This window comes from Bidens hawaiensis, unplaced genomic scaffold (assembly GCF_021521415.1).
Source record: "Bidens hawaiensis isolate Kalapana, Puna unplaced genomic scaffold, B.hawaiensis_p1.1 tig00046830_1, whole genome shotgun sequence".
Taxonomy (NCBI): Eukaryota; Viridiplantae; Streptophyta; class Magnoliopsida; order Asterales; family Asteraceae; genus Bidens; species Bidens hawaiensis.
Genome location: NW_027498364.1, coordinates 43,438 through 55,685, shown reverse-complemented (window position 1 = coordinate 55,685; position 12,248 = coordinate 43,438). Strand labels below are relative to the sequence as shown.

At 38.2% G+C, this 12,248-nt stretch overlaps 1 protein-coding gene across 1 annotated transcript; it reads right to left on the bottom strand.

Annotated features, from left to right (window-relative positions):
• Positions 1–2,546: 2,546 nt before the first annotated feature.
• On the bottom strand, positions 2,547–3,677 carry LOC143596652 (uncharacterized). The gene has a single exon (XM_077075367.1). It carries the CDS (start codon positions 3,675–3,677, stop codon positions 2,547–2,549), a length of 1,131 nt encoding a protein of 376 aa, XP_076931482.1.
• Positions 3,678–12,248: the final 8,571 nt, after the last annotated feature.

Sequence of the window (12,248 nt, the reverse complement as noted above, 5' to 3'; positions counted from 1 at the left end):
CTTCAGCATGTCTGTCATGGCTTCATTGAAGAAGATGACCTTTGTTGTTGTTGTATCGTCTATGATAGAGGCGTTCACACAGTAGCTGCAACAAATGTGGTAATGGAGATGTTAATGAGGTGAAGTAGACCGGGTGGTTGTGTGTTGTGTGTTATTACCTGAATTTTGGATCGATGTTGTCATGATCTTTGCAAGCGTAGTTGTCTTCTTCTTCATCTAGTTTTCTTCCGCATTTTGAGCACTTGACAGTATACCATGTTCGGTGAGCTTCAAATTCCTTTATGCGAGCAATGCATTTGAAGTTTGAGTACTGCGTTAATGTGAATGTTAGTGAATTGGTTGTTACATGCCTTCTTTTCAATGACAATTTTTCTAAAGGGAGTAGCGCGAGTGTGTTATCAGACCCGCCTTATCTGGACGCTTTACTGTGTGTTTGAATTTTTCTGTACGGGTTTTTGATCTTATAAAAAACACCAAAAAAAAAGTTTGAAATATGTAATAATAAATTTATAACTCAAAATATAAATCGAATACAAAAAAAGTAAAAAGAACTAAAATGTTTCCCCCACTCTGCTCGTTTAAAAAAGCCCAACCCAAAACCCTAGTTGACCTGGTCTGACGTTGACATGATCTGACCCGGACCCGTTTTGACCCGATCCTGTTGACCTTGAGATGTTCCGACCCGAACCAAAGCAATTTAACTTAAAAAGGCCTTAACCGTTTAAACTGGTAGTTCAGTGGGTCTAGTAGAAATGCAAATAACATTGTCTAAGGTTACCAGTTCGGTCCAGGTTTCTAAACGCTAGTTAAATCTACGAATTCGAATTCAGTTTCTAAAATGGTGTGATTACCTTGTTTCTTGGATTGCTGGTGAGCATTTGTTGTATTGTAACGTTGGTTTGAGGAGGCGGAAGTGCCTTTAGTATTGCCACCTTTTCTATTAATTCAGGAAATATGGGGTTGACGTGCAGTGTTGTGGCTCTTGTAGTTTCCAGCTGTTCCATTGTGGATGGATGTTAGATTTGGACATTTATATGTTGTATTGTGTTGTTATAATGTTGGTTTTAATCTATAATGGTTGGCACAACACCTCTGTATTTAGATGAAGTCGTTGATGTTATAGCAATTATGTCACCTTCGCGTATGTCATTAGTTGCTAGGTGTTCCATGTCATGCCAGAAAGTGATCTCTACCTCTTTTTTCCTGTCGTGGTTAGCTATGTCAGTGTGCTTACATTGAGATTGATTTGAGTTTGTGATTCAAATATGTTAATACTTACCATTCGTCTTGTATGAGGAATTTCCGAAGCCTTTCATTCTTGCTTGTGTTTTGGAAGAACTTTCTCTCGAGTCATCCCATGTAATCTGCAACATATTAGACAATTAAATAAGTTCAACCAAATTTAGTCAAAGTATATTGCTTTAAAAAAGGATAGTTTGTTTAAAACAATATTTAGTTATGACCATAATAATCCTACAGATTGTTAGTTGAATAACATATAAAAAACATTTGAAATTATGGTCCTTCAAGCTGAGTGACAAAGGACGATGTTTGTGTTTATAAATAGCATAAAAGTGGATGACGAAATTGTTCAAACTTTCTGGACTTTATATCCCCTTAACAGTAGGAAAACATGGATGTCCATATCAAAGTCACATTTCAAGTTTAAATTACTTAAAATGGTCAAACCATAAACGAACAAACATGTATACATATAAATAATCGAACGGGAAATTTGCTCGTATTAGTGCGTTTATTTAAAGGAAAAAAAATTGTGTTTATGTTCGTGTTGTTAGGTAAATAAAAAAAAATGTTTTCATGTTAAGTTGTTTAATAAGTTTAACAAATAGTTTCATTAATGTTCATTTGTCTAATAAAGAATTAACTTTAAGTATACGATTGAATGAATGTATTTACCTACTAACGGTCTCGAGTACTTTCGATGTGTGTTTAGCAAGTCATGAGTTGCGAATTTGTAGTAGAATGGTATGTCGACATCATTGAGAGGTATGATGCTAGCTTTCAGCCCATTGCCTAATGAAGCTTTGTGGTCAACCACCTTATTTACCGTCCTTGCAAGTATCGTTACATAATTCGTGACTGTGTAGCAAGCTTGCACCCTAAGTATTTCATCAAAATGTTGTTGTTGATCCAAGTCTGCTATTACCTCTATAGCATCACCCTGTGTAAAAAGAAGTGTTAATTATAATCGATGGATAAAGTTAATAATTGAGATTAAAGTTGACAACTTACATGACGGTCAACAAACAGATAGCAGATGTCTTTTTCATATTTTGGTGTCCATTTCCTTATAACACGTATTTGTATCATCTGAGGTTTTGACCGCGGTTTGATGTCACAGATACGAATTCAGTTTAACGCCATTGTATTATCTGTCATGTTGTAATGAAGTCGTTAGTGTATGCAATAGATGCAATTCGTATATTGTGTATATGTATGTATGATTTACGGTGGTAAGCATTTTTGTATGAAGCGAACGTATATGTGTGTGTATGGTTAGTGTATGTTAACTATCGTTGTTTAGTCTAGTTTGCTGTACTATCTATTTCTTTTAGAAAATCGGAGTATACTATATTTTTTGTTAAAGCTGCATCGTCATCGCCGTGTGGTACAATAACAATTTTTAGGGAGTGTGGTGTTGTTGCTCTAGATAAAGCGACATATAATTGACCGTGGCTGAATATCGGTTGTGGTAGATAGAGTCCTATCTTGTCTAGAGATTGACCTTGGCTTTTGTTTATCGTCATTGCGTAGCATAGTCTTAATGGGAATTGTTTCCTCTTGAGTTCAAATGGCAGTTCTTTGTCCTTATACGTTAACGATATTTTTGCAATATATACCTTACGACCTATGAACTTGCCTGTCATTATTTGTACTTCGACAATTGCAGGTAACAGTTGAGTTACTATTAATCGTGTGCCGTTACAAAGGCCGTCTTTAGGGTTGAGGTTTCTTAGTAGTACAACTGGAGAATTGAATTTTAATTCAAGAACGTGTGTTGGTAGACCGTTAAAGTTTAGAAGGTTAAGGTACTCAACAGGATACAAAACGTCTATATCGGTGTTATCACCCGGATGAGGAACAACAGAGTCTATGCTCGTATAGGTTTTGGTTGGCCCAGCAGCCATATCGAGAACCATAGAGTTGATTTCGTGGACCATGTTGTTTGTTGGACAAACGATAGCCTTTCTTGAAAGAGTCGTTGCATCGGGGTTTTTTAACGTATCATTGTCGTATATGAGGCGTATAAGTTCTGTTAATGCATTGTCTGTATAGGGTATCAGATATTGATCAGGTATACGTATGAGTTTAATGTCTTGTGGGTCGCTCATGTCTGGCGTACCGATGTCACCGTCACCTATAGAAACCAACCAAGATGAAAATTCAGAGATTAGATTTTGTTCGGCAGAAGTAATGTTTGGTCTCTGCAGACGCATATTTTTAGTCAATTTATACACTTTAAAATTGTTCCACAAATAAGATCTTGGTAACGACGAAGCGAGAATCGTTGACTTTGAAGCACCTTGTATTATCGGAAGTGTTTGTCTGAAGTCACCACCAAGCAAGACTGACTTCCTGCCGAAAGGTTTAGCCTGACAATCGAATAAGTCTCTAAGAGATCTGTCTAGAGTTTCAAAGCATCTTCTATCGTTCATTGGTGCCTCATCCCAAATTATAAGAGACGTCTGTGTTAATAACTGGGAAAGCTGTGTGTTTTTCTTAATGTGACATAATGAGTTTTCGGTGACGTCTAATGGAATCTTGAATCACGAGTGGGCTGTTCGACCTGATGGAAGCAACAATGACACTATGTCAGAGGCAACGACTGCTAACACTATACTACCATTAGATCGCAAAGCTGAGATTATTGTTGTCCATACAAAAGTTTTACCTGTTCCACCATGCCCGTACACAAACACCAATACCTGAGTTGTTGAAGCGATTCCAGAAATGACATCTTCATATATTCTCTTTTGTTGAGGGTTGAGCTTTGAACGTGCCTCTTGGTGTTCAACTGATAGCATATGTCGGTCGTAGTTTCTTTCTTCCATTAATAGACTATTTTGTAGTTGTTGAAGTAAATCAGCTCTAGGCAAAGGTAGACCACAGTCAGTTAACGACTTAGAAGGTGAACCAGAACGAAGTATCAACTCTAGCTCGTACAGAACATACTACTTTAGATCCTCGTCATTCACAATGTCATAGTTTCGTTGTCCATCGTCTGACATCCTATGCCATTGTTCATTCCACATCTTCAAAGGATCTGTTATATCACAAAAAAGAAGCATTTGGGTGAAGAACGCGCACAATTCTGCTGCTGTAGCCCAAGCTGAAGCCTCTTCGAATGCTGTTGACCATTCAACATCATCATCCAGCAACCCTAGCTTCTCACATGCGGCTCGGAATGTTGAGCATACCTCACCGTTGACTGTTCGTATAGACACGAACGATGTACAACCTCTCTGGTAACCCAACAACATTCGCAAGAAAAAGGTCTCTCCACAGCTAGGATGTATGTAGATAAGCCTTCCTATTGCGGGTGGTTTGTCTGATGCTCGTCTTAGCCATATTTTAGATTTAGATGATGTATCCCATTTATACTCTGACAAATAATCAATGTATCTTAGATGTCGACCACTGCTGTCTCTATCGTTGTTGGAGAGCCACTCTGTTAATGTTGTTTTTTCTATAGAACGGGTTATTTACAACATTTTGAAGTTGGTCTGTGTCTCTAAAAGTAACTTTCTGCATGTTTTCTAAGTGAACAGCCAACACCTGGACGGAAGGGTTTCTATCATGAATGTCAAAGTTAAATATCCTCCATGCTGCCTCATGCGGACAAATGAATCTACCGTCGACAAAGTTTTGAATTTCGTTGATGCTCGAAGATTGGGCTCGATGTGCAACATTGACTGAAGCTGATGAATTTGAGATACTGTAATGTATACGGTCAGCACCTTTTGATATATACTTGAAAAGGTATTTGATGAGCATACTCCAAACACAGTACTCAACATTTATGTGAGCCATAAAATGCAAAGACAAAGTACGGTTGTAAGGGACGACGTATCTACTATCAATATTTACATTGACCTTTCACACGAAGAAACCATTTGATCATCGTCTATAATGTACACGCCCGTTATCAACGAATGAGGTCTCTGGCTCGTAGTGTTTGGGGAAGCTTTTAGAGCAAGATCCAGAGACCATGCATGGTGAATTTGGATTTAGAAGTCCACATGGTCCATGAATCAAAAGCTCAGAAACTATGCTATATAGGTGGGGGTCAATTGAAGGATCTGGTATCTCAGCAGAGATGAAATTATCAATCTCGGACGCATCTCTGATTATGCATGAAGGAGTCACCCACAAAAATATGTGACAATGAGGAAGGCCTCTCTTTTGAAATTCAACTGTATATACATTTGCATTAAAGTGGCGATGATAGCGACATTAATGCAAGACATATTAGGGCACAATAGATATTGATAAATACAAAGAAAATGCATCTGCAACGCACCTGCGACAATATCACTGAACGGTTTCTTGTTCTTAATAAACTTGAGAAATAGCCTAAGTTTTATATGAAATACTCGGGCGATGATATCTGGACGATCTTGCGACTTTAGCGAAGGAAATCGCGACATATATCTTTCAATCTCAGGCCACTTCACATTACATGTGAATGTAATGAAATACTGAGCTTTACCGTGTACTCTGCAAATAGCAAGAGCATCCTGATAATGTTTATACATGTATCGTGGGCGACCGAAAAAAGACGATGGTAACACAGTACGTTTGCCAATCTCCTTGCCCTCAGTATCACCACGTTGAACAGCGTCACATACGCCCTGAAGAAAGTTATTACGAAAGACACTCTGGTTGAGTCTAATATAGTCAAGCCGACTCTCCTCTATACACACATAGGCATCAACAATAAACTGTTGTAGCAACCGACCTCCCCTTAGAAGAAGTGTATATAAGTTACGTCGGTCATGTAGTAGATAGCTATAGTACATATTCATGGTAAGCATTCTGTCACGTGCCCCATCGTTTACCCTAAGAGAAAGCTCAGGCGACCATCCTCGTTCACCATAAAGGAAAAGAAGAGGGTATTGTAACGACATATACAGAGGATGAATTTTGCTTATACGTTGACCGCCTTCCCTATGTCGAACAACAATGTCAAATCACGTACATAAGGGATCAGCATCAGTAACAATTGCACCGATACAACCTGGAGATGGCATGTCATAAGAAACTTTCTCACGCGAACCGTACAGACACACAGAAAATTCAGGCACCTCAGCTGATAAACAAAGATCCCTAGCCATACAGAAAAGTTTAACAACCTCGTTTCTTGACTCTAAGATGCTAAGAAGGAGGCTAACTGTTTGAGGACAAAGTGAAGATTCATTACCCAAAGAAAAAGGATGAAGTCGGTTAGCAATTTCATTGTCGGTGTCGTAGACATACATTTGTAAGAAACGCGGCCTCTGATTAGGAGGAGGACAAAGGGTACCTAACCAATGGTGAACCTGTCCGCTTATCTTAAAGATGTACGGTCCGGATCCGTGGTTGAAGGTGTCGTCAATCTTAGCACCAAAAGACGTCATAGAAAAGACTGAGTTATATGCACGAATTTTTGACATAAAGTCAGCTTGCTGAAACAAACGAATAATAGATGTATAAGGTCGCCTAGGATACGGGAGTGCAACACGAACTCCTCTACAACATTGTGTGTATTTCATATGATGCTTCATTGAAGTAGCAATAGCGCGTTCATCAAACCAAAAGAAAGCATCACAGAACTCACAAACGTTGTCATAGTCGCCGATATCAATATAGTGAGACACATTCGTATTTTCATCACGCATTACTGTAGAGTGATAAGATATTTGCCTAGAGGATTGACCCGACGATGACCCGGTTCTGGGTCTTTTTTCTCGCGACATGTGAACTATTGATCTTCAAAGAAAATGTAAAAAAAAGGTACCGCTACAGCAAACGTAACTATAACAAAAGCCCTAATGTTTAAAGAAATGTAAAGCCTAAAGATAAGCAACTGGTAAAGCAAGTAATACAAAATAATTATAGAGTTATATATAAGATATAAGTTAAACAGGTAAGCTACAACAAACATAACTAGGGGTGTACACGGACCGGACCGAACCGGACGAGAGCATGTCCGTGTCCGTCCGTTAAGCTTTTGATGGACAAACGGACGGTTCACGAACACTCTACCGAACGAAAATTCATGTCCGTGTCCGTCCATTAAGAAATTGAGTTTGTCTGTGTCCGTCCATGTCCGTCCGTTAATATTTTAAACGGATGTTAACGGACAAAAATGGGTAAACGGACACTAATGGACATTAATGGACAAACAAACATGTGAACATTAATGGACAACGAACACTAATGGACAAATATAAACGGTTACATATTAACACCAAGCATATATCTAAACAACTTCACATACAAATTAGGAATTACACCATATAACATTCAAATATACTTAACACTTAATATATTAACATAAAGTGGATCACTATAATATAAGAGACATCAAACATGTGTAGTAATATAAAAGTGTTATTAATAACACAAGAAATTCCGCAGTTAAATTACAATGCTGGATAGATATAAACACTAACGATACCTGTCGGACATTACCGGACGTAATCGGACGAACGTTACCGGACGTTCACGAACACTATCGAACGGACTTGGCCCTTGTCCGTGTTCGTCCGTTAAGCTTACCGAACGAAATTTTTGTGTCCATGTCCGGTTCGTTTATTAAACGGACGAACATAAACGAACTTCTTGCCGAACGGACGCCCGGACGTCAGGTTCGCTTACAGCCCTAAACATAACCATAACAAAATCAGTAATGTTTAAAGGAAATCTAGGAAATCTAAAGACTAAATAAAAGTAACAAGTAAACCACACATCATAATTACACAATAATTAGAGGTTTATATATAAGAGCAAGTTAAATATAAAAAAAGATAAGCGCGTACCTCCCGCAGAAAAGAGCAAACAACCTGCTGGAACCTAAAACGACAATCCCCAAACAAAATGTAAGCGCACAAATAAAATGCAATACACAAAAGACATTAAAAAATCTATTATAAATGGGTCAGGTGATTTACATAATGATGGCTAAAAACAGTATATTTGTTGTAATTCTAATTTGAAGGATGATATGAAAAAGTACACATGTTAGTCATGTCCATCTGTTGTGTCTCAAAGGATTAATGACCCCAGTTTTTCTACTTATTAATGCATCATTTCCCAAATATTTGTGACGTCTGACACAAAACTGCACCTAAGCATACTTTTGAAGTCAAATGATCAATTTTTTAGTATGTTACTTTTTCACCTAATAGATGCAAAATGTACATGTTGATTCTAGCAATGATTCCCGACACGGTCTACAACAACACAAACACATCAAAATCCGATGTTCATGTAAAGTCAGAGTGTAAAAACATAGCCTAGTACACCAAAACCCAAAATGTACATGTTGATTCTAGCAATGATTCCCGACACGGTCTACAACAACACAAACACATCAAAATCCGATGTTCATGTAAAGTCAGAGTGTAAAAACATAGCCTAGTACACCAAAACCCATTTCCAGACACAAAAACAAACGAAAATAAAAAAAAACCATGGACATTTCGTCGAACACATGGCGTGTACCAAGAAAACTATTGCTGACAACTTCTTATTAAAAGTGTGATTCAACTATTGTTGGCCTATTAAAAGTTTGATTCAACTATTGTTGGTCTAAAGATATGAGAGATACCCAGATGAAGGCAAAAAAATTGAGGGCTTTAAATGTTGAAGGGCTGAAGGAAAAATTAGAGGGTAAATGAGGTTGATGAAGTTGTAATTGTTTATACTACATCCTTTAGAAGCAGAAGTTAAAGAGATAAATTAATACAAACCTGGAGCATCCAATGTCCTCTACCTCATTGACCAACAACACATGGAAACTACGAACTAAAAATGAGCATAATATATACAAAGTACACAGAAGGATCACACGTGCATACATAGGACACGGGGCCTTCAAACAACAATTCCACGGCAGCTAGACCCCACAAAACAAACATAGTTATAATAAAATAGAAAAGCAAACGCAGGAGAGGATCTAACCCAGGTACGATGATGATGTGTGGAAAGCTAGGTACAAAAGAAAAGGAAAACGGTACAACAGTCATTGCTCAACAATGTTCTCTTTTAATATATATATATATATATATATATATATATATATATATAAATGTGTAATAAAATATGTTTAATAAAGGAAACGTTGTTAAAATTTCAGATATAAAAGAAATATTGAAAAAATAAATATGTCTGAACAAAGCAACAACAACGAAAATGCTAGAAAAGAAAACGAGAAAGAAATAAGAAAAAAAAAGGGAAAGACCCCGTGAATAAACAAGATGACCCAATACCCGAAAAGTATGTGAGTCAAATACAAAAGATGATTAAGGATGCGGTTAGAGAAGAGTCTATGGCTAGGTGTCAAACGAAAAACTCAAAACATTCTCACTCCGTTAATCCTTCTCGAAAGTCCGTAAAATCTCATCCGAACTCGTCTCGTGTCGAGGAAAGTGTTCACGAATCGAATGCTGTTGGCGGAATCCGCCAAGAATTAAAGAAACTTAAAATTGGAGGGTGTTCATTCAAGGATTTCAAATACTATGGACCGAAGGAGTTCCATGGTGATAAAGGAGCCATCACAACCGTGAGATGGCTTGAGGAAATGGAAACAATTGTGATAACAAGCAAGTGTTCTGATGAGGAGAAGATTCAATATTCTGCGCTTATGTTCAAAGGAGAAGCGCTCGAGTGGTGGAATACTATGATCATGAGCAAAGGGAGAGAGGTGATGTATAATTTGAGCTGGGATGAATTCAAGGCTATGTTGATGTGAAAGTTTTGTCCCATGCATGAAACCGACCAAATCCAAACTAAGTTTCTCAATCATAAGGTCGTAGGGACGGATCTTCGTGAATACAACACCAAGTTTCACTAATATTGTCGTTTGGTTCCCCAGCTGGTGAATCCTGAATCCAACAAAGTTACCCGATACATTTGGGTACTGCCGCGGGTAATCCGCAATATGGTGAGGTCACATTTACCCCTAACTGCTGACTCCGCGATGGAGTTAGCTGGATACTTGATGGGCGGAATGGTCCGCAATAAAGAAGAGGACAGGAAGTGTTGGTACATTATGTCAGTAGTTCAATATCTAGTGTCTGTAATCGTGTTAGTATGTTTGGTTTTGGTTTGTATAGGTTGTCTCACAAGTTCGCCTAATATAAGCGAACTTGTGGAACAAGCGAAGTTATTGACAACTTCGCCTACATGTTAGGCGAAGTTGTCGAATGCTTTATATTCTTGGCTTACGGCTTGTATTGGGAAGTTTTTGAAAAGTTTTTCAGTTGGTGCACTTGTGATTGGTATATCACGTGTTAAAGGAGTTGCAATACAACGTGTCCTTTGTGTATTGTAACGTGTATTTGTGCTTGGGTTTAACGTATATCGTATCGAACACTCGTATCGTCTTACGTAGGGATTCCGCACCTACGTAGTACGAGATACTTCCGTGTAGATCCGGCTGGGAACCTACAATTGGTATCAGAGCTTTTGCTCGTGATTGTGTGGTTCGGGATTATCACACGAGTGTAGAAATCGTTCCGTTCGACTATTCGCGGGACGAGTTTACGTTGTAATACCGAGTTTTTGTGTCCTACTCATCTACCACTATCAAATATAACCCATTACACCTTCGAATACCTCGCAATACGTCAAATTAAGACCTGCAAAAACCATTTGTTCATCAGGCGAAGTTGCCGCCACTGTTTGTAGGGTTTAGGCGAAGATATAAGTTTGAGCGAAGTTATCATTAACTTCGCTTGTCTCACAAGTTCGCTTGAATTAAGCGAAGTTGTCAAGGAGCGAAGTTAAGAATCAAGCGAAGTTAAGGATAAGCGAAGTTGTATATCAGCGAAGTTAAGATTAAGCGAAGTTAAGCATAACTTCGCCTACTGGGCACTTTTCAAAATAATAAAAAATTATTTTATACTTTCCTCGTGTTTTGAGCTGTGTTTCTTTCAACGATGACTTCGATAAACATCACGGAACTAGTGAAAATGGAAGTGGAAGCCGGTTCAGCAACTAAGGCTCCAAAAATGCTAAAGGGTACTGATTTCGTGGCTTGGAAAGATCGGTTTGAGCAGTATGTTAAATATCAAGATGCTAAGATGTGGGTGTGCATTCAAGATGGATACATTCCACCAACGGCCTTGTTTGAGGGTCGTGATCAGATTAAGAAGTACAACAAGATGGAAGAGGAAGAAAAGAAGATGTATGAGGCAGAGAGTAAAGCTCATGCAGCAATCACCATGGCTCTTCCACAAGAAATTCTACACACATTCAAGAAATACAAAACTGCTAGAGAGCTATGGGAAGCTCTAGAAAACCGATATGAAGGTAATGTGGGGATACGTGCATCCAAAATTAAGCTACTAAAAACCCAATTCTCGGTGTTCAAATATTTAAAAAATGAATCACTTGATGATATTATCACAAGATATTATCACCTGATGACCGAACTTAGCAATTACTCCATTGTATACAAAGAAGAGGAGATAGCGGAGAAACTTCTTGATGCTCTTCCACCGAAATGGGAAATGTACACGGTTTTGATGAGAGAAGATAAAGAGTTTGCCGATATTGATTTGGAAACAACAGTCATTAAATTACGAACTTTTAAACTAAACATGGTTCGGAAAGAGACACCAACTGATCAGGTTCAGGATCCGGGAATGTACGGTGCAAAAGTTTGTTCAAGCTCAAGTTCAAAGTCAGAATCCTCTGCTTATTACTCAAAGGGAGACTCAAACTCAAATTCAACTCAGGATGGTCATGTGACTCTCAACATGGATGGTGATGTATGTTTTGTAGCTGGAGGTAGTAATTCTTCAAAACCTCAAGCCACAACTGGTAGTTTTACCCCAAATGTTCCGACCAACAACTACTCTCAGATGCCCATGAGTGTTAAATCAGCTGAACAGCAGTTTGCTCTCTATGCATCTTTCATTGCATCTTATGAGAATTACATCAAAGGTAAAATAGTCGATCCCGCAACTTTGGATGAAGACTATGATCAAATTGATGCTGATGATCTGGAAGAGATGGAT